General features: G+C 34.8%; 14 protein-coding genes and 1 non-coding gene across 15 annotated transcripts; 9 read left to right on the top strand and 6 right to left on the bottom strand.

Annotated features, from left to right (window-relative positions):
* Positions 1-8: 8 nt before the first annotated feature.
* SDO1 (guanine nucleotide exchange factor SDO1) lies at positions 9-755 on the bottom strand (the record flags this gene model as incomplete). The annotated part of the gene is made up of 1 exon (XM_003676174.1): positions 9-755. The coding sequence occupies one exon, from the start codon at positions 753-755 to the stop codon at positions 9-11; it is 747 nt and encodes a 248-aa protein (XP_003676222.1).
* A 284-nt stretch (positions 756-1,039) lies between these two features.
* On the top strand, positions 1,040-1,396 carry COX16 (Cox16p; the record flags this gene model as incomplete). Its single annotated transcript, XM_003676173.1, has 1 exon — positions 1,040-1,396. One exon carries the CDS (start codon positions 1,040-1,042, stop codon positions 1,394-1,396), a length of 357 nt encoding a protein of 118 aa, XP_003676221.1.
* Positions 1,397-3,658: 2,262 nt separating this feature from the next.
* On the bottom strand, positions 3,659-4,561 carry DYN3 (dynein light intermediate chain; the record flags this gene model as incomplete). The annotated part of the gene is made up of 1 exon (XM_003676172.1): positions 3,659-4,561. One exon carries the CDS (start codon positions 4,559-4,561, stop codon positions 3,659-3,661), a length of 903 nt encoding a protein of 300 aa, XP_003676220.1.
* A 229-nt stretch (positions 4,562-4,790) lies between these two features.
* On the top strand, positions 4,791-5,363 carry SYS1 (Sys1p; the record flags this gene model as incomplete). The annotated part of the gene is made up of 1 exon (XM_003676171.1): positions 4,791-5,363. The coding sequence occupies one exon, from the start codon at positions 4,791-4,793 to the stop codon at positions 5,361-5,363; it is 573 nt and encodes a 190-aa protein (XP_003676219.1).
* A 633-nt stretch (positions 5,364-5,996) lies between these two features.
* Positions 5,997-6,950, top strand: MEU1 (S-methyl-5-thioadenosine phosphorylase; the record flags this gene model as incomplete). The annotated part of the gene is made up of 1 exon (XM_003676170.1): positions 5,997-6,950. The coding sequence occupies one exon, from the start codon at positions 5,997-5,999 to the stop codon at positions 6,948-6,950; it is 954 nt and encodes a 317-aa protein (XP_003676218.1).
* Positions 6,951-7,117: 167 nt separating this feature from the next.
* On the bottom strand, positions 7,118-8,365 carry POM34 (Pom34p; the record flags this gene model as incomplete). The annotated part of the gene is made up of 1 exon (XM_003676169.1): positions 7,118-8,365. One exon carries the CDS (start codon positions 8,363-8,365, stop codon positions 7,118-7,120), a length of 1,248 nt encoding a protein of 415 aa, XP_003676217.1.
* A 668-nt stretch (positions 8,366-9,033) lies between these two features.
* On the top strand, positions 9,034-10,230 carry NCAS0D02740 (uncharacterized protein; the record flags this gene model as incomplete). The annotated part of the gene is made up of 1 exon (XM_003676168.1): positions 9,034-10,230. One exon carries the CDS (start codon positions 9,034-9,036, stop codon positions 10,228-10,230), a length of 1,197 nt encoding a protein of 398 aa, XP_003676216.1.
* Positions 10,231-10,465: 235 nt separating this feature from the next.
* Positions 10,466-11,893, bottom strand: SOF1 (rRNA-processing protein SOF1; the record flags this gene model as incomplete). The annotated part of the gene is made up of 1 exon (XM_003676167.1): positions 10,466-11,893. The coding sequence occupies one exon, from the start codon at positions 11,891-11,893 to the stop codon at positions 10,466-10,468; it is 1,428 nt and encodes a 475-aa protein (XP_003676215.1).
* Positions 11,894-12,156: 263 nt separating this feature from the next.
* PDR8 (Pdr8p) lies at positions 12,157-14,430 on the top strand (the record flags this gene model as incomplete). The annotated part of the gene is made up of 1 exon (XM_003676166.1): positions 12,157-14,430. The coding sequence occupies one exon, from the start codon at positions 12,157-12,159 to the stop codon at positions 14,428-14,430; it is 2,274 nt and encodes a 757-aa protein (XP_003676214.1).
* A 408-nt stretch (positions 14,431-14,838) lies between these two features.
* SEC22 (SNAP receptor SEC22) lies at positions 14,839-15,405 on the top strand (the record flags this gene model as incomplete). Its single annotated transcript, XM_003676165.1, has 1 exon — positions 14,839-15,405. One exon carries the CDS (start codon positions 14,839-14,841, stop codon positions 15,403-15,405), a length of 567 nt encoding a protein of 188 aa, XP_003676213.1.
* Positions 15,406-15,756: 351 nt separating this feature from the next.
* DCS1 (5'-(N(7)-methyl 5'-triphosphoguanosine)-(mRNA) diphosphatase) lies at positions 15,757-16,815 on the top strand (the record flags this gene model as incomplete). Its single annotated transcript, XM_003676164.1, has 1 exon — positions 15,757-16,815. The coding sequence occupies one exon, from the start codon at positions 15,757-15,759 to the stop codon at positions 16,813-16,815; it is 1,059 nt and encodes a 352-aa protein (XP_003676212.1).
* Positions 16,816-17,219: 404 nt separating this feature from the next.
* CMG1 (Cmg1p) lies at positions 17,220-17,591 on the top strand (the record flags this gene model as incomplete). Its single annotated transcript, XM_003676163.1, has 1 exon — positions 17,220-17,591. The coding sequence occupies one exon, from the start codon at positions 17,220-17,222 to the stop codon at positions 17,589-17,591; it is 372 nt and encodes a 123-aa protein (XP_003676211.1).
* Positions 17,592-17,713: 122 nt separating this feature from the next.
* On the bottom strand, positions 17,714-21,277 carry YCS4 (condensin subunit YCS4; the record flags this gene model as incomplete). The annotated part of the gene is made up of 1 exon (XM_003676162.1): positions 17,714-21,277. The coding sequence occupies one exon, from the start codon at positions 21,275-21,277 to the stop codon at positions 17,714-17,716; it is 3,564 nt and encodes a 1,187-aa protein (XP_003676210.1).
* Positions 21,278-21,424: 147 nt separating this feature from the next.
* On the bottom strand, positions 21,425-21,498 carry NCAS0Dtrna3V. The gene has a single exon. It is a non-coding gene; the product is annotated as a tRNA-Val (tRNA).
* Positions 21,499-21,761: 263 nt separating this feature from the next.
* On the top strand, positions 21,762-22,817 carry NCAS0D02670 (uncharacterized protein; the record flags this gene model as incomplete). Its single annotated transcript, XM_003676161.1, has 1 exon — positions 21,762-22,817. One exon carries the CDS (start codon positions 21,762-21,764, stop codon positions 22,815-22,817), a length of 1,056 nt encoding a protein of 351 aa, XP_003676209.1.
* Positions 22,818-22,988: the final 171 nt, after the last annotated feature.

The raw sequence follows: 22,988 nt of genomic DNA, 5'->3' as shown, positions 1-22,988 counted from the left end.
CTATGCACTTACTGGGAATCATCAATGACAGCCATATCGATGACCTGTAAGGAACCTTTCCCATCACAGAGGCTCACCAAATCTCGATAATTGACAGGATCGATAAGACCTACTGTCGTCCAGCTATTATTAGTATCCTGTATTCCACTTGCAGTTGGTCCGCTAACAACTATTTTCTGGATCTTTTCGATTAGTACAGGTTCTTCATTTGATTTTAGGACAATCTTAACCTTCATTCTGGCTCTAGCAATTGGAATGATTTGTTTCGTGGTTAGTAATTTTATGGCTTCGAGAGCTTGTAACTTAGCCGGTTTATTCACCACAGGACTAAATTTTAGCTCACTTAGCGCTTTATGAATCATTGTAGGTGGGTATCTCTTTTTGGAATTTGGGTTGATGCACTTAGCACTGATAATTGTTAGCATCTCATTATTAATTTTGTTCAACATCAGTTGTCTTTCTTTTTCAGAAAGTTGAATTTCACCTCTCATCATAATTTCCTTAATGATGTCGTCGACGTTGGTTGTTCGGAAACATTTTTGCAAATCCTCCTTCGATGCAACTTGTCCTTTGGAGACATTCATAAACACTTGATGTATTTGCAACACTTCGTCAAGGTCCTTTTCGATACCTTTACGATAGTCTTGAACTTTATTTTGATAGCAGGCGATTTCAAATCTCTTTCTCTCTTTCTTTAGCTTGACTAACGATACGTTCGTCAATTTGATTTGACCTGATGGTTGATTAATCGGCATTACTTCTGGAAAAATTCACACCTGGGGCTATATAACTTCTCTGTCTTGAGACACTAGTACTAAAATAATCGTTAGATCTGATACTTCCTTAAGAATAAGAACTGAGATTTGTTGCTAGATTTTTTTCGCATAAATTTTCCGGCCTATGAAAGAAATTACATTATCCTTGCAATTTAAGGTTCCATCTCTCGAATCTTTTCTAACTCTTACAAAATCAGAACCTACAGTAAGTAATACCTGTTTGATAAATACAGTGCAATTCCTTATACTCTTACTGTACTGTTATGTCATTAGGAAACCGAAAATTTAGGTCCAAAAAACAACAAATCCTGTATGAAACATCAATAGCAGGAAAATATCAAAAATTGATGAAAAAAAATCCATTTCTTTATTTTGGACTACCGTTTTGTGGAATGATAGTGTTAGGATCGTACTGGTTACAAGATTTTACAGCTTTAAAATATCAGAAGGCAGATCAAAAGGTACAAGAACTTAATGAGGAAGATGTTATTAAAATGAAACACGACCAACGTGAGTTCGATATTAAAGAAGAATACTATCGTTTACAAGGGCTTTCCGAAAAGGATTGGGAACCTGTACGGGTCCCAAGGATAGAAGGTGAATCAGACAATGTATGGTAATGTGACAACCAAAGTGCTTCTAATATTAAATAAGGCAGGTTTCCTAGTACCATTTATACTATTCAATAAACAATGCCCCAAATAGGGTAGATCTGGTAGAATTTTTTTAAGTCCTCCAGGGGCATGTTTTCTCAAATCTGGTGTCATCGTTTAATATAGTTCTCAAACCCTTTTCGCATGACCAAAAGACATTCTAGAAATTTCTTTATTAAATATAATTACTTCTACCATATATATTCCCTTAATAATGTATCTTAAGTAAGAGATCTCTTAAATATATTAAGTGTTTCCTAATACGCAGTGTCTAACATTAGTCAAAAAAGTTTTGTAATCAAAAACGGAAAAACATCTTTAGTAAATTGTTATATATTATCGGAATTTAGTTATTTCTCTATTTTAAACGCTAAAATAAAATACGTGTTAAATTGAATTTTTAGTTACCCCATGAGAAAAAGTTTTTTTAATAATAATTAGTTTATTAGGTTTAAAAAAACTTTTAACTTCAACCTTAATCTCAAAAAGTTATTTCGCTACCCTGCACAAGTAAAAGGGTCTTTTAAGACCTAAGAGGCCAAATCAATTAGGCATTCGAGGATGAGCCTAACTCGTTTCAACATAAAACGTTACAAAGTTCAAAGATTCCTATTCTATATTCTAAGTTACACAATTTTCTCTTCTCTAATTTAGTATTTACACTATACTGTACTTTACATAATCAGTCAAAAGTTTATTACAAAATATTGGCTGCTAAACTTCCTGAGCTTGACAAAACTGTATTTAAAGGTGGTTTGGTTTACAGACCTCATTAGAAATTCAGTAACCAGCAATGCTAAGGCTAAATTACTACTACTTCAAGCATGCCGCACAATATGGATCTTCTACTGATTTATTTAGATGGTTTCAGAAGAAGTACTCTGTCATGTCCATCTAGTTCAGTTAGCTAGAACTCGCCTGTTTTTTAGGACAGTCTTTCATCCTATGTCGTTTCTTGTAACACTTAAAACATAGATTGTCGGCAAAGCAGAATGACTTCCAGACTATTTCGTGAGATCCGTTCTTTAGTTGTTGCAGAGTTCTATGATTAGTTCTTCTTTTCTTCGACGTTTGTTTCTTTTCACTTTTACCACTATCGTTTCCATACCCATTAGAACGCTGAAATTGTGTTTGCATGTTGGCGACAACAACTGGTTGATTACTATAAAGAGTGCATTGCCAGAAGGTCCACGAAACAGGTCAAGATTTGGTGAACTGTATAACCAACCAACGGTTGTCGCCAACATGCAGACCCAATATCAGCGTTCTAATGGGTACGGTAACAATAGTGGTAGAAACGAGAAGAAACCATCGTGGAAAAAAGAAGATTGAATCCTAAAATTCCACAACAAACAAGGAACGCATCTCATGACAAGATAGACTGGAAGTCATTCTGTTTTGCCAACAATATCTACACGATGGCACAACCATTTTGAGCTAATTGGAACGATTAACGGCCATTTCAGGACAGGATCTTGGACATGGAAGCTAAACTTTGGTGGAAAAAATATTTTTGATTGAAAGCTTTGCTCCTGTTTTGGTACCAGCTGATTTTGACGTGGGTCACACCAAGTCAGCAAGACATTGGATATCTGTTTTTTCCTAGTTTTCACTTCACCTGATGTTGAAGACCAAGTCGTTAATAATTTGGGGGGAAAGGTAGCCATAACCTTTACGGAAGCAATTTCTTCTGGAGGAAGGACTTTGTATAAGCCCTTTAGTTCTGTGAAAGTCTATTAATGTTTTCTGCTGCAATAAAATTCTTAATTATCAATTTAATACACCCCCGGAGCAATTGTCAGTTAGCTTCAACATTGATCTCTGCACCTGCCTGTATTTTAGAAAATTGAATAGTGATTCACTTAGTTTGTGTTTGGCGTTAAAACTTTTTAAATATACCAGTGAATTGGTCAGTGGTATTAACGTGTTCAAATTCGACAAACTTATTTATTAACTTCTTCAATCCCATGGTACTATGTGCTAGGCTCTGAGATATAATACAGAACTTATGACTGTCTCAACATTGAATGTTGGCTCCGATATAACGCAAGGTGTCCAACAAAATATTAGATAAGTTGTTAATGAATGTTAAGAAGACAAACAAGTATCGTGGTCTACAATACTGGTTACTTTGCAACTCATTCTCGAATCCATAGAGCCTAAGTGATTTACCTTTCACTCTCATTAAAGTCTGGTACAAGTAGAGGATATTTATTCAGTTAATATAATTCAAGTTTTATACGCTTGATATATTTTAGATAAACGTTCCTGTAGATCAATACTATAGAAGCTTGACTCATCATTATTGGCATCCTGTGAGTTGTCTTGCAATCTGGACCTTGGGTACGCGGGTATCGTTGTTTCAAAATTACTGATAAATTCGGATTCCAGGATACTAGTGGGATCAAAAGCGTCATCTAGTGTTTTTATTAAGGAATCTGAGTCTGCTCCAAATGGTATTAGTATATTCGTTTGATCCACCATCTCTACTGGCGAAATGTCATCATCTTGTAGTATATCTTTTAGAATTGCTTTTATGGAAAACTTTTTGGAGTTGTTATCTATATATGCCAAGGAGGAATGCTTGCGGATGCAGAACGATCTTAATGTTTGCTGAATAAAGTCTACATGATGACTGTGCCATAAAGTCGTACTTCTGAACAAAGTCCTAATAAATTCAGAATTTATACACCAAACGGCTCGATCAGTCTTGCTGTGTTCTGTCTCTAACTTCTGCAAAGTTGTAAAGGAGTTGATGAGATATCGTAGCCATGATTTTTGATTTGGAACTTCCCAATCGAGAACAAAAATCCAATGAATAAGCTTTCTTGAAGTAGAGCAAATTCCTTTAGTAAAGGTATTCATCAGGTCAATTGTTTCAAGATCTGTGGGAGTATATAGCATATAAACATCCAAAGAACCCGATTTATTAGACATGATCGATTTTAAACTAACATTGAAGAAGGTTATCAGCTCAAAGTCATCGTTTACCCCACCATCCTTTTCGAAAAGTAATTTCTTTATTTTTGATAACGACTTTTTGTTTGGAGAGCAGAAAATAAGAGTGTGGTTTAACTTTTGAAATTCATTTCCATTCTGGAGATCTAGGAAAGTTTCCCATTGGTTTTCCATTCTAGCTGTCTAACAGAGGGTTGGTTTCCTATTTCTATTTGTAGAAGATTCGATTTGTTTATACTAAAATTTTTGGAAGGCTATGTTGTCCGCAGTTTGAAGGCGAAAAAACTTAACGTTTACACAGTAAAGTTAATGTCAACTGAAACGTTACAAAATTGAAAGATTTTAAAGCCAATCTTTCCAAGAAAGAAGACCAAAGGATAAATTACTATTACGGAAGTCCTTCATGATTTCATTTAGGAGGCTACTGCAGATGCTTCATGGGTTAAAGCCATCGGAGATTTTTAAGCAAGATTCTCTTTCACCTGCTAAGATTACGTTGCAGATCATTCTTTTACAAATATTTTACTATAACACTGCTGCGTTTTTATTTTTCAGTTGGGGAAAACTTGTGGGCTACAAGATTGAAATGAAGAAATGGCTATTTTCGTCAGAATATATTGATTTTACCAATGGATATGGACTCACAATAACGATTCTTTGGCTCGTGGATTCTCTAATATGTGTCCTATTTCTGACGGTAATAGTTGGAAGAAGCAAACTTGCTTGGGATTTTGCAGTAACTATCCACGCAATTGATTTAATAGTGGTATGTTTGTATACACATAGCGTTCCATCGCTATCATGGTTTATTTTACAAATACTATCCTCACTAATACTAGTATTTCTGGGAACATATACAACAAGGTGGCGAGAACTGAGAGATACCTTTTTTGAAGGTATGGTAGACCAAGAAACTTACACGTCTTCGAATGCCCAAGCTCCTTTGATTATGCATGACCTTGAAAGTCAACATTGATAGCAAGATCTCAAAGCAACTAGACATAGGCATATATAAACTGTAAGTCGTACATTATTTTAAAGTAAGGGGATACTTCGTCCCTTAATTAAACTTTGTATTTTGAAATTGCTCTTTGCTTTTTTCTTTTATTATGTTTATTTACATTTGAATTAATAACAGAGCAAAATATTTAATAATATAAAAAGATTGTAAAAAACAAAGCAAAATAGAGTACTTAAAATTCAGGATCACCTTAATCTTACTTAAAAATCCTGTTGAAGAAAAAAAAATGAATACTTAATGTAAATTTTCTCATAATATTGGTGAATTAAGTGGTGTTCCAAACAGAAATGCCATCTTGGGTCAAGTACAATTTTTTTTCCTTTATTTGTAATAACAGGCTATATTATAAACTAAAGTTCTAGAATACAAGGGACGTGATCATCATAAACTAAGATTGTTTATGCAGTTTATGTGTGCTCTGTTTTACATTGGTTTCTGCTAGTTTTGGAAACGGCACGCAAAAACGAAATGAAAAAAAAAGTTTCTCGATGAGCTTTTGACAGATCAAATTTCTACTGAACTTTCAACTCCACATTTAATGATATCAGCATTATTGATATACCGATAAGCAGAATATTGATAAAGAAAATGACACACACAGAACTAACTTCCACTTTTTCGGGTCCCATCGACCTAGGTATCATCGGGGGTACTGGTCTCTACAAATTAGATTGTCTAGAACCCATTGCTATCATTCCCGCAATGCAAACTCCATGGGGGACCACATCTTCTCCAATAACTATTTCAAAATTTATTGGTAATAACGATTTCCACGTGGCATTTATTGCAAGACATGGTGTTAACCATGAATATCCACCAACGAAAGTCCCATTCAGGGCAAATATGGCCGCCTTGAAAAACCTCTCTTGTAAGGCTGTTCTATCCTTCAGTGCTGTTGGTTCCTTACAAGAAAAGATCAAACCAAGAGATTTTGTCTTGCCTCAACAAATCATTGATAGAACCAAGGGTATTAGACACTCTTCTTATTTTAATGATGAAGGTCTAGTAGGCCATGTTGGATTTGGTAACCCATTTTCTGAAAGCTTTGCTAAATATATTTACAAATTTAAAGATTCGTTAGAAAACTTTGAAACCAACGAGCCTTGCACTCTTCACTACGATAAAGATTTGACAGTAGTGTGTATGGAAGGTCCACAGTTTTCAACAAGAGCTGAATCTAAAATGTACAGAATGTTTGGTGGTGATGTTATAAACATGAGTGTTATCCCCGAGGCAAAATTAGCTAGGGAATGTGAATTGCCATACCAAATGATTTGTATGGCGACAGACTATGATGCATGGAGAGATAATGAAGAACCTGTGACTGTGGAAACTGTTATTGGTCATTTGACTAATAACGGTCGCAACGCCAATTCCTTAGCATCTAAGATAATTATGGAAATGGCTCAAGGGTTACCAGAGTTCATGTTGACTGGTGATGGTCTACGTGATTCAATGAAGATGTCTATTTCTACCAAGCCAGAGGCAATGTCAAAGGAGACTTTATCCAAGTTAAAGTTCTTATTTCCTAATCATTGGTAATATAGAAGATAAAGCATATAGAAAATAATTTAACAATATAACAAGTAGGTAAAATGCGATTTTAATAAGTTTCATGAAGTAAAGTATTATCAAACTAATTAAATAAGTAGTCTATCTATAAATACACGGATTTATTGCGATATATAAACGCCTGATAATCTTTTCATTTAATTTCTTCTCTTCATGGGACTTGGTGACTCCATCTTATACTTGTACCTATTGCTTGGAACATATCCAATGGATTTCGAAGTTTCAGTAGTATTAAGGTTAGTAGCCCTAGTTATGTTCATTGGATGAATACCTTGTAAACCCGAATAGCCTGATTCTGTTGGTTGAACACTTCCAAAGAGATTACTGCCGTTCTTCACATTGGATTTTTGGTCATATTCTTTTCGTTGATTTTTAATTTGTGAGGGAGTTTTCAACGACTTGAAGAGATATGGCATTGGTTGAGAAACCTTTTGAGATCTGTCTGAATTCGAACCTTTAACTAATTCATTAGATACATTCGACGAGCCAAGTATAACATGTGGTTTCTCTATGCGACGTTTATTATCACTAGAAATGCCAACAAGTCGCGTTGGCAAGTTCATTTTGGACATTTCGTCATCTATTCCTAATAACGTTTTTTGTTTGGGGGTCAAGTTCAAGTCATTTGTCTTGACCTTGGTAAATAATTTCCATATTGAAATTATGACATTCAAAGCAACTATAATATGAACTAAATGCTCCACATGATCCCAAGTAATCCAAAGAAACATGGATCTAAAATACGAATTATTGAATAGCTTGGTAAGCCATCCAAGACTCCATAATTTCTTATTAATTTTTAGAAGGACCATCCTTCCATTTGTGGTATGTTTGAAGTAAAGACCGACAAATTTGACTATCAAATTCCACACAAAGAAGAAAACTAAATTTGCTATTATTGTTTGCGTTTCTTGTTCCTTGCTCACCGATCTTTGAAGCAAATTTACAAGGACTGGACTTTCAAAATTCCCAAAGTTATTTGATGGTGTCAGTATTTCATTTTCTTCAGTTGACAATTCCTTCAACTCTCCACACTCCTGAGAATTTTTCCCATTAGTACCTCCATTATGTAGCAGGCTCTTTGGGTCTCCAATTAGAAATTTTTTGAACCCGTCTTGTAATGATTGATGGGGGTTTGAATCAGCCGTTTCTTCATTAGGCTGTATTTCGGCACGCCTGTCAAATTCATTTGATGCTGGACTTAAAAAATCCCTAGAGCCAGTTGATGGCAGATTTTGATTTTTTTCATAATATCTCGGAAGTTCTCTCAATACTTGGCTTCTCAAAGATGTGAATTCCTTTTCTGATAGCTGACGAGTACCGGGGGAGTCCGTCCTCCTCGATGGGCTTAAAAGAGTTCCTTTGAATGGTGTTGAAGGAAACATTATTGATTTTTCCAGGCAATTGCTTTTTTGATTGTTCTTCACCTTACAGTCTACTAATTCACGAGACACTAACAAAGCAGAAATTAGATTTCACTAATGTTAACTTCATCGTTTCTTCAGCTATCGTCGGTAGCGATAAAATAACGGTAAAAAGGGCTAGTTTAGGGTTAAAGTAGGGTCTCGGAAAACAGGAAAGAAAATTGCAATAATAACATGACATGACATATCTCCCGTAGTGACAGTGACTGGTCATTCCAATTCCGTTGTTAACGTTACATTGAGTTGTTTCTGTCGAGTAATACCATCAACTAGTGGAGTGAGGATAACACAACTGATTATCTAAGTATTTGGGGAATACATACCTTATCAATCTGCAAGAGAGCTTGGAATTAAATTCAAATTCAATAAGGAGCAGCAATTACCCCATTGTTCCATTTCATCCCAGCTCATATTCTCAAAATTAGAATTCCTCCGGGAATCTCTTTTTAATAATCCCTCCTACCAATTATACCATTGATAGAGTGCACAGAGGAACTTAATTGAACCCTGGTTATAACAAAATACACATCTAGACACTTTCTAGTTCTAAAGTAAACTCCAAACAAGAGACGTATAAATATATCCGTCATTTTTTTGGTTCACCTCTTTAAATCCCTTTTAAACCTCAAATGGGATTAACATCCTCAAGTCTGTGCTGCATATCCGATCCAATAAACTCAACAATAATCGAAAAAAGAAAACATCTTCATCAATCAAGAAGTTACCAAAATAAGAACAACTGGATACCTACTAATAATAAACGTAGCTCACCATCTTATCCGAAATTATTTGACCCTCAATACACTAAAAGTACACAACCAATACCCCGCATGGTAATGACCGAAACAGGTATTCTTAATCATACTTCAAGATCTCATATCGAGGAAACCAACAAAGGAGGAGATAACAACAATAATCCACATCTAATAGAAAACATCGACGATTCGGATGATGAAAAAGATGAATTGACTGTACAGGAGAAACAAATTGATGAAAATGAAAATGCAAACCTTCTATCGCCTAGTGACGATAGTTCCATTGCGACATCACAGTATGAGATCCACAATGTGCCAATAGACCTCCAAGGAAATCAGAATTCAAATGGTACTTACTCTAATTCGACAATGGATATAGACAATGCTACTCAAAATGACATACATCAACAGAATGAGACTGTTCCAAATTATAATGAAATATATCCTGGCGATGACAATGAAGATCTAATAGATTTAACAATATTACAACCAGATCAATACCATGCCCCTGGTTTTAAGACCCTATTATCCCCAAGGAAACCTGAATTTTCTAATAAGAAATGCTTAGTCTTGGATCTAGATGAGACTTTAGTTCACTCCTCATTCAAATATGTCCGCACCGCTGACTTTGTTTTACCTGTCGAGATCGAAGATCAGATACATAATGTTTACGTTATAAAGAGACCTGGTGTTGATGAATTTTTGAAAAGAGTTGGCGAATTGTACGAAGTTGTTGTATTTACAGCAAGTGTCTCTAGGTATGGTGATCCATTACTAAATATATTGGACCAGAGTAACTCCGTACATCATAGACTTTTCAGAGAGGCATGTTATAACTACGAGGGAAATTATATTAAGAATCTGGCCCAAATAGGTAGACCTTTGTCTGATATTATTATTCTTGATAATTCACCAGCTTCATATATGTTCCATCCACAACATGCAATCCCAATATCTTCTTGGTTTTCTGACACGCATGATAATGAACTATTAGATATTATACCGTTATTGGAGGACCTTTCCCACGATTCTGTGTTAGATGTGGGGAAAATTCTCGATGTAACAATATGATATTAAAAAAAGAAGAAATAAATTCCTATCCTTTCCTTTCCTTTTATTAATAGTAATAATTTAATTTTTTGATATCTCTAACTATTGGATGCCGGCTCTCCTTAGATAGAAAAGATTTCAAGAACCCTTTTATACAACACAGCATATACTTCTATAGTAAATAAAAATAACCGCAACAAATATGAATTGTGGATTAAATCCCTTTTTAAACATTATATAATACAAAGGTCACTCATTACTTATCAGAGCCAGTCTTCCTTTTATCATCTCTATTATCATACTGGAAAACTGTTCCCACTATCTGTTTTTTCCTTTCAGATACGAATTCCTTTCCTTTATTAGTACGTCTTTCATTTGTTTCTCTTCTCTTCAATGAGCTTATTTCAATGTTCTTAATCTCCTGAGCCTTTTTGACAACCATTGGGACATGTCTATGTCTGCTAATTCTCTTGATCTCTGGCATATGCTTAAATCTCTCCTTTAATTTCTCATCATATGCCAACTTATTCTTTTCTTTAGTAGTCTTGACATTAGATCTCTCCCATGCCTTACTTCTCCAAAGTCTAACGTTACCATCATCTGACCCACTAACTATGTACTTCGCATCCATAGAGAATTTGACTTGGAAGACATGTTGCATTCTCTTAGTATGATAAATTTCTCTTGAATGTCCATGCGTAGTATTAAATATTCTGATAGTCTTATCGTATGAACCAGTCACAATTTCATCACCTGTAGGTGAGAAATCGACATCCATAACAGCACTGACATGGTCTTTGAATACATTAAGAGCCCTGGACATATTTCTCATATCATAATAATAAGCATTGTGATCTTCATTGGCAACTACAAAATTGAAAGCTTCCATTGGATTCCAACATATGGCATTTGTTCTCATTGTTTGAACAATCTTTTGTGTAGGTGAGTTCGTCCTTAGATCATAAAGAACTAGTGAGTTATCACTACCAGCACTAGCCAAGATATCTGTTTCATTTTGGTTGAACTTTACAGTTGAAATATTATCAGCACCCCATGATAAATCAGTTAATGGCTTTGACCTATTGCTGTCCCATAACTGAATCTTTGCCCCACCGGTAACGAAATTGGATTTGGATCTGTGATGGTCAATACCTTGGAAGGCAAAATCACTATAATATGTCTTCAATAAACCACTTGCGGTATTTATATCTTCAGCATTCTTTAAATTGGCATAATCCTCACTATTAACCGACCATAGTTTAACCGTCTTATCGTCACTACAGGATAACATGAAATTTTCATTCTTTTGTTTAGAAAGATGCTCTGGTGTAACACAAAGACCTGTAATCAACCCATAATGAGCCTTAAATGAACACAGTTCCTCACGAGTGGACATATTCCAATATTTAACCACACCATCGGCGGAACCTGTGGCAAGTTTATTCAAATTTTTATAATTCTTTGCGATAACATATACCCCATCCCTGTGCCCATAACCTAATTGTCCTACAAACGGCTTGGCAAACATACGTTCCATTTTGGTAGCATTTAATGCCTTTGTATATTCACGAGCCCTTTCGAATGGATGGAGTTCAGGATTTAAGTTACGAGGAAGTTGTGATTCTTGAGTACTCTTAACTGGAACATAATCATCAGCACTTCTTTTGATCGTTTTAATTTTCATTTTTGCTTTTGGACGAGAAAGTTGGTTTTAATACTTTTATCTGGCTATGCTACTTGCAAAATTGGAAAGTGTAGGTTTCTTTTAGAGATGTTCAGCTGCAAAGTAGGCGATGAGCTGACCAGAATAAATTTTCCGCTTATTTTTTTTTTCAGTTTCAGCTTCACGTGCCAAATTTCAGTTCACGCCAGTTATGAATTAAACAAACAGTTAAGGTATTGGACTGCTGTAAAAGACACCAATCGCCATAAGATTTATGAAAAATTATGGGATCTAGTTCTACACAAAACATTGGATTTAAGAGAAGAAGAAAACCTATCAAATCATGTGCTTTCTGTAGAGGAAGGAAACTCAAATGTGATAAGAATAAACCAATATGTAATCAATGTCTCATGAGGAAGCACCCTACATGCATTTATACCGAAACTTTTAATATTCCAATCCCACAAGAACAACTATATGGAAAAATGCCAAATATTGAACTTTTAGCAAAGATACAAGAGCTCGAAAAGACGATAGAGGAGATGAATAAAAGAATATCAGACCAAGTTTCAAACTTAAAAGCTGCAGATAGTGGAAAGAGTACTATTAATACTGAAGTATTTGATAATAATGTCGATGAAAACTTTTCTGATAGAGAAACTAGCTCATTGTCTCCTATTATTGATGGGAATGAAAATATGAATGTGATACCTGGTCCTGCAGAAAAAGTTACCTTACCAATTATTCAGTATGTTGATAAAGGGAATTTCTTCAGTCCTTTCAAAATGGATGAGACATTTAACGTATTAGGTAACCCATTGCTAAATTATAGAATGAAAGATATTGATGCTGGAAGTAATATAACATTTGGGGTCACAGCATGGAATACGACTTCAACTGCTGAGAAAGTTCCATTTCGAAAAGAATATATTAAAATACAGGAAAAAATATTACCGAAAGTCCAAAAATGGAAACACAAGAGAAATATAAATTTATATAATGTCAATTCTTTGGTCGATCATCGAGATACAGACGGTTGCATTCTGGAATCAGTAGCAAGGACATTGCCTCCTTTGCAGGACATAAGAGCTTGTCTGGATAAATATTTTAAAGGCATTCATGACTTTTTTCCTATCTTGGATCCTACAGTTACTATCCAGAATTTTCAAAAGTATTTTAGAGAGGATTCTGAAGCTGAACAAATTCATGGAGGACATGGAACTAAATTATCTGTTCCCGATAATAAAGCCATTTTTGAGGTGGCTATTATTCTTTCGATACTCTCAGATATAATATTCACTCATCAAATTCCCGAACCGATGGAACAATTTTTTCTTATCTTATATGGCACTTCATCTTCCGAATTTTGTGACGTTGAAAGAGCTCAGTTCCTTCTTTTACAATATTTTTCTAAAGTTTATCACAAGAGAAGTGGTAAATGGAATCATTCAAACCTTGTCGAGTTGGTGGATTTGTTATGCCGGTGCTGCATAAACTTGGGTTTGAATGATGTATATTATTTAGCAACAGATAAAGATACTGCAATAATGAAATGGATATGGAGGTTTACTCTGTTTGCTGATATTTCAGTTTCTTTCGATATGGGAAAACCGTTATTCATATCAGACAGTTATCTGTGGGACACTACACAAACGAATCAGGTCGAAATGAGAAGGGAAACCAGTATGGATACGTTTATAATAACAAGTCGCCGTTGCATAAATAAATTATATGAGAAAACCAACAACGTTGATATAGGAGCTTTGATAGCTTTACTGGAGGAATTTATCAAAATTCACTTCCCGATTAGGGCCAATTATACAGATTCAAAGGGAATGAAATCGCAAATCGATTTATTTGATATTTTACTTCTATCTCCTACTCTTGGACTACTATTAAACCTGCACCACATTAAAACGTGTTTATTTAAGGATATTTCTATTCGAACTAAAAATGGTATTGCAAAGTATGGGCTACTTTCCGTAACTCTATGTGTTAACACGATTCTTACATTGTATGCTCTGGATAAACAAGAAGAAAATATTTCCTCTAATAGTGTTTCACATTTACCACCACATTTGAATTTTGCCCAATGGTTGCTAAATTCTTTACCTATGAGGTGCATAACGGAAATCTTTAGTTGTCTATTCGGTGGGCTGACGGTTTACGACAAAAGCAACATATTATTATCGAAAAGTAACTGGAGCTCGAAGGATCTGTCCACAAGAGATATACACATTCCTATTGATCAGTACTTTTCTCTACCTTCTGTTATAAATCAACTGATGGAGGTTCTGGATCGTATTTGTGCCCCGTCAATGATGGATTTACAAAATATATTATCCACTTCCCTATCATTCTACACATTATTAGAATTTCAACAAATTGGGAGACGACTAATTGAAAAGAGTTTAGCGTCGAGAATGCAGACAGAGGAAGTATGGTCTAAAAGAGGTGTTAATTTTAAGGAATTATCCGGTAAAGCATTTTCAAATTTTACTGATGAAGTATGGGATACTTATGAGCTGCAAACCAAAGATATATGGGATAATATATAATTATAATATTATTTAACATTGAACTATAAGTAGTTCACAGGATCGTTTAATCGACTGAAAAGTATTACGTAATCTATACGGGTAACGCGTATTATTTTGTTGGGCTGGCAAAAAGACATTATTAACATCGATCATTTGTGAAGATATAAAAATTAAGTGATTGGATGGATAGCAAAACAGCTAATAAAAGTCGTCGATTATATATTCAACTAAAGGATGATTAAATCAACGCTACTTTACAGAGATGACGGTATGTAATTAATTGTTAACTGAAAGATCTTGAGATCACTGGTCTCACGATGAATTCCACAAAAACCTCTTACTAACAATTTGAATGGAACCCTTCCTTGATTAATTATAGCACTTCCACTATGTACATCAGTCGATGATGATAATGTTCCCTCGTTAATGGAACAGAAGCAGAAAATAAAGACGGTGATGTCCAGAATGACCCCACAATCCGCATCAGAAGCCACATTGGAAAGTGGATCTTATGAAATCCATTATATTAGAAAAGAATCTGTATTTTATTTTGTTGTATGTGAGAAGGGATACCCACGTAATTTGGCATTCTCATATCTAAGTGAGATCGCTGAAGAATTTCAACATTCTTACGGAAACGAAGTTAATAAAACGACAACAAGACCATATGCATTTGTCAATTTCGATTCGTTTTTACAAAAGACCAAGAGAATCTATAGTGATAAGAAGGTTCAAGATAACCTAGATCAATTGAATCAGGAATTAGTTGGTGTTCAGGAAATTATGTCCAAGAATATTGAAGACCTATTATACAGAGGAGATTCACTAGAAAAAATGAGCGATTTAAGTGCATCACTGAAAGAATCATCCAAGAGATATAGGAAATCGGCACAGAAAATCAATTTCGATCTTCTCATTAGTCAATACGCACCTATTGTCCTGATTGCATTTTTCACTGTATTTTTATTCTGGTGGATTTTTTTGAAAGGATGAAATAATAAAATTGGCTATACGCTGAGAAGCTAGAAATGAGACCCGACTGACCCATTGGGAGTGCAATGCTACTGTATCTATATATATTACATACAATACAATACATTTGACACATTTGCATAGGAACCCTATTTTCAGTAGTATATAGCCCTATATACGAAACCCTGAAGAGGGGTTCCCTAGAAAAATCAAAAAAATCCATACGTAATATCCCTTTATAAGGAGATACCTTCCTTAGTTCCCAATTCAAATAGTTATAGAGTACAGCAACAGCTATTTGACTTCGCTTCACGTTCTATTACTAAGGTTAATACAGTTTTAGTTCTCAATAAAATTAACTAGCAAATTGAAATGTCACAAGAAGATTTAGGCTCATTGATTAAAAGATTTAGATTCGTTAGAGTCTTAGATTCCAACCCTCAAACCAAAGTCCTTTCCTTACTTGGTACCATAGACTCTAAGGATGCCATCGTCACCGCTGAAAAGACTCATTTTATCTTTGATGAGACAGTTCGAAGACCTTCTCAAGATGTGAGCGATCCTAGACCAATCTTTTACCATTGTGAAAATGAGTACTCCTGTATTAATGGTATTGAAGACTTGAAGGAATTGACCTCAAATGATATTTATTACTGGGGGTTGTCCGTGATAAAACAAAGTATGGACTATAATCCAACAGCAAAATTAAACCTAATTTGGCCTGCCACATCCGTTCATATCAAGAAATATGAGCAACAAAATTTCCATCTAATTAAAGAGACACCTGAAATTTATAAGAAGATCGTTAAACCTTACATTGATGAGATGGCTGAAGGTGGGAGACTAAAATGGGTTAACAATATTCTTTATGAAGGTGGAGAGGCAGAACGTGTGGTTTATAAGGACTATAAGGAAGATAAGATCGAGGAAAGTTTTATTATCTTACCTGATATGAAATGGGATGGACTAAGTGTTGACTCTCTATACTTGGTTGCTCTAGTTTACCGAACTGATATCAGATCTATTAGAGATATTAAACCAGAACATAAGGAATGGCTGATTAAATTAAACAATAAGATTAAATCTATCATTCCTGGTTGTTATAACTATGCGATCAATCCAGATGAATTAAGAATATTTATTCATTATCAACCGTCATATTATCATTTTCATATACACATCGTTAATATCAAACATCCAGGTTTAGGGAATGGTATTGCAGCAGGGAAGGCAATTTTATTGGAAGACGTAATCGAATCCTTGAACTACTTAGGTCCTGAAGGGTTTATGACTAAGACAATGACCTACGTGTTGGGTGAAAATCACGATCTATGGGGAAGAGGCCTTGATAAAGAGACAGCAAAGCAACTAGAAGAAGATGGAATTCCAAAGACTCCAACAATTGTCAACGGGTTTGCATTTAATCATTAAATATTTCTATGATCTATGAAATATGTTGACAATTATGAATGTTTTATTCACAAATTTAAAAATATGTTAATTAAACATGTATAAATAGTTCGCCTATACCATTATATAAATTTTAAGACCACTCTATAATTATGAATTGTTGGATCATAAACAATTTTTAATATGATGCTTGAATAAAGGATATTGTTTGTTTAGATCTCCGAGGAAAATGTGTCGTATTTTCGTTGTTATAATTTTAAGGGAGATCAATAACTATAATATTTTATACTGGATCAAGCGATCTAAGCTAATTTTGAAAGGAAAGTTGCTGCTAAGGGAAAGGAAGCAAAAGAAGAAATAGAATGAAACAAAACCGTTACACGTGAACTTCATTGAAGACGACATAACGGTGTTACTAGGAAAAAATGGATTATAACGAAGAAGATCCGTTCGCTTCATTCGAAGACTTGACTAACTTATTATTAAAGATGCAAAAAAAAACATTCACAATTAGTGGAGATAATAATCAATACAAGCCATATATGGATCCACGAGATTTTAATGTATTATGGAGATCTTATATATACTCTTTAGGTCAGAGAAGTGAACTTTTACCAAGAATTCAAGATGATGAATTAGATATGTTCGAAAAAATGAACATAGGCGAACAGATCAGTAAACTGAATATATTTTTGAGATCTGAATTCTATTACTGCTATTTATGTGGCAAACAGTATGCCAGTGAAGAAGAATTATACGAAAAATGTCCTGGAATAACGAAAGCCGATCATACATAATAGCAAAATATTATCTAAACCATGACGCGATATCAAACAATCTTCTATAGCCGTGAAGGCTACTAGATTTAGCTTACATGCTATATTTTTTAACGACATCTATATACTTATCAATATTATTATTATTCTCTAGCAGCAACTAATTTGAATCCTTCCTTTAGAATATCTGTGGTCTTTTCATTCTTCATCGGAAGATTGTTTAATATAAATGCAATATCATCCCATTGTTTCTGAGACTCACATTTAACGAGTCGCCCAAGCAATTTCTCACTCAGTTGATTTTGATACCTTTCCTTATCTATAAATGAAAGTAAGAATTTTATAATCTTCTTGAAGCTATTTTTATTCAAGGACTCATCAGCAGAAAGGTTACTGAAAATATCAATGAAACTATTATAAATAGCGTTATCCTTGGTGGCTAATTCGGAAAAGAATAGACGGCACATATCGCTAATTCCTTGATCTGGGTTCTCTAAACATTTTGCCATTTCACCTAATTGACCTTTGACCTTCACTTGTCCTGCAAGGATCAGAAAAGTGACGGTCATAAGGCATGTCCTTTGTACCATTAAGTTTTCATCATGCAATCGGCGATAAAGATAATCTGTATTCTCGTCAACAAGATTATTAAAACAGACGGCCATATCTCCCAACCCCAAAACTGCATTTGAACGAATTATTGGATCCGGTGACTTTTCCATCACAGTAATAAGTAGTGGAAGACTTTTTTCACAGTATTTTGATGAAATACACATTAGCTTCTCTAGACAAAGTGTAGCATTTCGTAACAAAATTGGATCATTAAACCTGGTTGAATTCGAAACAATTTCCTCAACAATGGGGCAAAATTTTCCAAATAGGGTATTGTCACCATATAAGAGTTCATTCTCCTTAATAAATTGAATGGCATCTGTGAAATCATCCTCATTTGTACCACCGATCATCTCAAGTTCATTATCTTTAGCGTCATCTGTGGTCGCATTTCCTTGATTAGTACTCGTATTTATATTGCTAACATCACCATCTTGAAGATTACCTACTTTATCCTTCCCTTTCGATATTTCCGTTTCAATTTTTCTCTTCTTGAACTCAGATTCACATTTTTCCAGATATATTAAAGTTTTAATAGCCACCTGCCCAACTATAAACAATAATTGACTCAAGGACGTAGAACGAGACGAATCTTGTGACATAGCTGATTCATCGCCAGAAAGATTAGTTTCCGGTTTGCCAAAGGTCATCATTGTCTTCTCTCTTATCATATTTGTCGCTTGGACATCCGGTTTTGATGCAATTGTGAAGAATGCACTTATTGCCTGTTCACACATAGGATAATATTGTAAATCACTTGTATAGCCTATGATCTTATTGTATAGTTTCTTTATTGTTTTTTCTTCATGCTCCTCACTAATAATAAATAGAGGTGGATCTGAGGATACATCTTTTTTCGCAACGATTCTCTCTAGAGTAAGACATGAATAACGGCAAAGGATTAAATCTTGAGCACCAGCGTCACCTAAGCCAATATTTAACAACGAATCTAAACCCTTCAAAGCAATTTCATTGTTAGCCAACGATAACATGCCCAAGACAATAATGGAACCATGTGCTTGCTGTCGATCAAATGATTTGTTATGGCCACTGCCGGATATAAAGGGTTCCTTGGACGTAGAATTATAGATTGCCCAAAGAACATTAATGATTGTCTCATCAATAAAGTGACGATCATACATCATTATCAATAGTTGTTCTAAAGAAACCAGATCAGAAATAGATGCATCAATAGTTAATTGAATAAGATTTTTGGCAATATGAGCAGCCTTTTCCCTGGCGTTGTAACCGTCTGGTGCCGTTAGAAATAGTTGTTTGTAACAATCGATTAGATGAGTTGGAATATTCATTCCCTCATCATTAGTTCCTTTCATCCAAACTAAATGTAACATTTTCTTTATACCAAGTTTACTTGGTTTTAATCCGTAGGCGTCTGAAAGGACCAGAAAATCCATTGCTTCTAATACTTCGTTTCTATTCTTGGAAAATAAAAGTTTTGAAGTTAGATTGATACCATTATGTATATTTTTGATAAAAGAGATAGCGTCGTTATAATATGCGATCATCAACTTCATTTTCAATAAAGTGTTCGTATCCGCGGTGTTAGTCTTTTCAGCTTCTACCTCTAATCTCGAAAGTTCCTGTTCACCCTCCATATCCATGGAGATGTCCCCGTCTTCATCTTCGTCTTGCTGAGATTCCACGGGGGTTCTATCATCTTCGATATTGGCATGTTCAGACTCCATAAACTTATTTAAATTCTTTTCTACATCTTTCAAATGTTTTTCCCAATCAGGCAAGTTCAACTGGGTGCCATGAATTCCACTGAAAGGATGTTTTAATAGAAGCATTGCCAATAATTTAATCGCATTTCTCCTAACCAACGATGATCTATCCTGTAATGAACGTACTGCTAATTCAGTAAATCGTAATCTCTTTTTATTTAAATTAAGATCCATTTGTCCGATTTTCAAACAATTTTGAATAGCTTTAGTTCTGACATAAGGATTTGAATCCTGAAACCTCTCCTCTAATAAATCTATTAATACCATAACTTGATTCATATAATGATCTTCTTTAATTAATTGTGTAATAATATTACCACACGATTCTACGACAGAACATCTTAAGATAACAGAACTATTGTTCAATAAGTTTATCACGGAGCCCATCTGTCTTATCATTATTACTGGTGATAATTCTGAAAGTTTACTTAAGAAGGTAGAAATAGACTTCGGACCAGTTGTATCCTTCGAATTGAAAACTTTGCCACTTATATCTTTCAATACCTCCTCTGTTAGTTGGGGGCATTCATAATCTGTCGATATGAGGGTTAGTAGTTTTGCATCGAATACTGAGAGATGTTGGAAATATGTCAAGCTTGATATTACCGCATCCTGAACTACGGTAGCTTGATTATGGTTTTTCACAGCCATGGCAATAATTCTTTGAATGATTATAGTCAACGACTGTATCTTTATCACTGGCTCATTTTCAACAAGGACGAATAACGGCCTTAAGAAGAGACTGATAAATAAATCCTTCTCTGGTGTTGTTTGGAAAATTCTAGATAAATTAATATCCATAATTTTAGTTATTGATTCACAGATACTTTCGAGTTGATTACAGCATCTCTTAAATAAATCTGCATTTTGTTTATCATTTTCATTATTCCTACGTTTCGAGGCAACAGATGATGAGGAACTGGAAGCAATCTTACTTATTGAAACGTGAAGAAAAGTTAAGATAGTATGGATCAAGTATCCATATTCTTGAAGGTGTCTTTTCCATTGCGGTATCAGAACATTTATCTGTTGATAATTCAACGAATTCGAGCTATTCCCATCCGTTGAGGAGTTTAATTGATCCGCGATTTCGATGGATAGGGCAGATACTGATGATCCAACCAAATCTGATAATTGACATTGTAGTTTAATGGGCAAATGAGGAAAGCCATGGGATAAGTCTATTAAGAGCTCTAGGGTCTCAGGATCTGAATCTATCTGTTCCGGAGATATAGCTAACTTGTCAATGACAATGTTTAGGTCGCTTGATGGGTTCTCTACAATTGGAAAACTGTTCTTATCACTAGTTTGAAACTTGGTTAGATACTCTGAAAGGCTAAATTCGGACATTATTAAGCTTATTATGTGGTAAGTGGACAAAGCTAAGGAATAGCACTTGATGTTTGGTATCTTTCTCACTATCTCAATATTTTTTCTACTGTTATGGCTTTTATCTGATCTTAAAAACAAATGTAAACAAAGCAAAAAATTAAATATTGATTTCGCCCAGGATCGAACTGGGGACGTTCTGCGTGTTAAGCAGATGCCATAACCGACTAGACCACGAAACCTATTTAATTATGATTAGTTGGTCTTTTCAGATAACTGTATCGACTGGTAAACATATTTTAAAGCATCTACTTTGAGGAGTAAATAATACTTATAGTAACACAAAGGTGATGAAACCTTTATATTTTTAGCATTCATTAACAGAAATTATAAAAAATATATACTTTTCTTGAATAGCGGCGCATTATTTTTAAATGAAGATTTTGAACTATTTCAGAAACGACAACATGAACAACACCCCAGAAGAGAATAACTAAACTACACAATGTCACTTTCCAATAAAGAGATTGCATCTAGAATTGTATCTTATTTGTCATCCCTGATCAGAACTGGGCAAGTTACAGAAGATTATGCCGAATCCATTAGTGTTGCCATCGAATGTATAAGAGATTCCTTTGACCTGCAAGAAGAGGTGTCTGCTGATAGTGATTTGGCTACCGTCTTATTAGCCAACCTCAATTTGGAACCAGAACCAAAACTCAGTGAGAAAGAAAGGGAACTCGTGAATGAACAAGCCATCAAGTTGAAATTAGAGGGAAATAAAGCTGTAGAGAGGGAGAATTATAAAGATGCAATTGATAAATATACAAGGGCGATAGATTTATTGAAGAAGAACGGACTACCTGTTGATCGAGGTTACCTCTCTAATAAATCTCTTGCTCTAACAAAATCAGGAAGATACGAAGAAGCATGCGATGATGCATTAGCCTGCATTAAGATAGATCCTACTTTCTCAAAAGGCTATTCTCGTTTAGCGGAAGCAAAAATAGGACAGAATAAATATGAAGATGCAATGAATGCGTATAAACAAGTACTAGATTTAGAGGGCAACAAGGCCACTGATACTATGAAGAGGGATTTCGAAATTACAAAACAAAAGTTTGAAACTTTGAACTTTAGTACCCATATTGATTCAGGATCCGCAACACCAATATCGGAAGCAGCGAATAAATATCCACCAAAAGATGAAGAAATCAGGACGAGATCAAGCCTTGTGAAAGTCGATGTTCCAGCAGAACAAACAAATACGAATGAAGAACATTCTACCCCCAATACAAACACTCCACGCTTCAATATCGCACAGCTGATAGGAAATGGAATTGGGACCATACTTAATAACCCACAAGTTCAATTGGCCCTCTCACATTTTGCTCAAAGGAACCCAGACGCGGCTCGAAAAGTGCAAGAAATTAGCAACAACCCAATGTTTAAGATGGCTTTGAGTCAATTAATGGATGCTGCCAACCAGTCACCAGAGGAATTTTTTAAAAGTGAGAAGTTTAAGAACTTAGTCAACAGCTTTATTCCTGGTGCCCTCTGAGCGTTTGCTCATTAGAACGGTATAGTTGGGCGGCTATCTCACTTTTCCAAAATTTTCAAAGCACGGAGACTAATATTTTTTCAAATGAAAAATTTTCTTAGCGATGAGCTTATGTTCCATATATTATATCATTATATACATCTAAAATAACTTAGTTCTTCCAATTGATAG

Source organism: Naumovozyma castellii, chromosome 4, assembly GCF_000237345.1.
Source record: "Naumovozyma castellii chromosome 4, complete genome".
NCBI classification, from domain to species: Eukaryota; Fungi; Ascomycota; class Saccharomycetes; order Saccharomycetales; family Saccharomycetaceae; genus Naumovozyma; species Naumovozyma castellii.
Note: the sequence above shows the minus strand (reverse complement) of the source record. Positions and strands in the feature narration are given on the sequence as shown.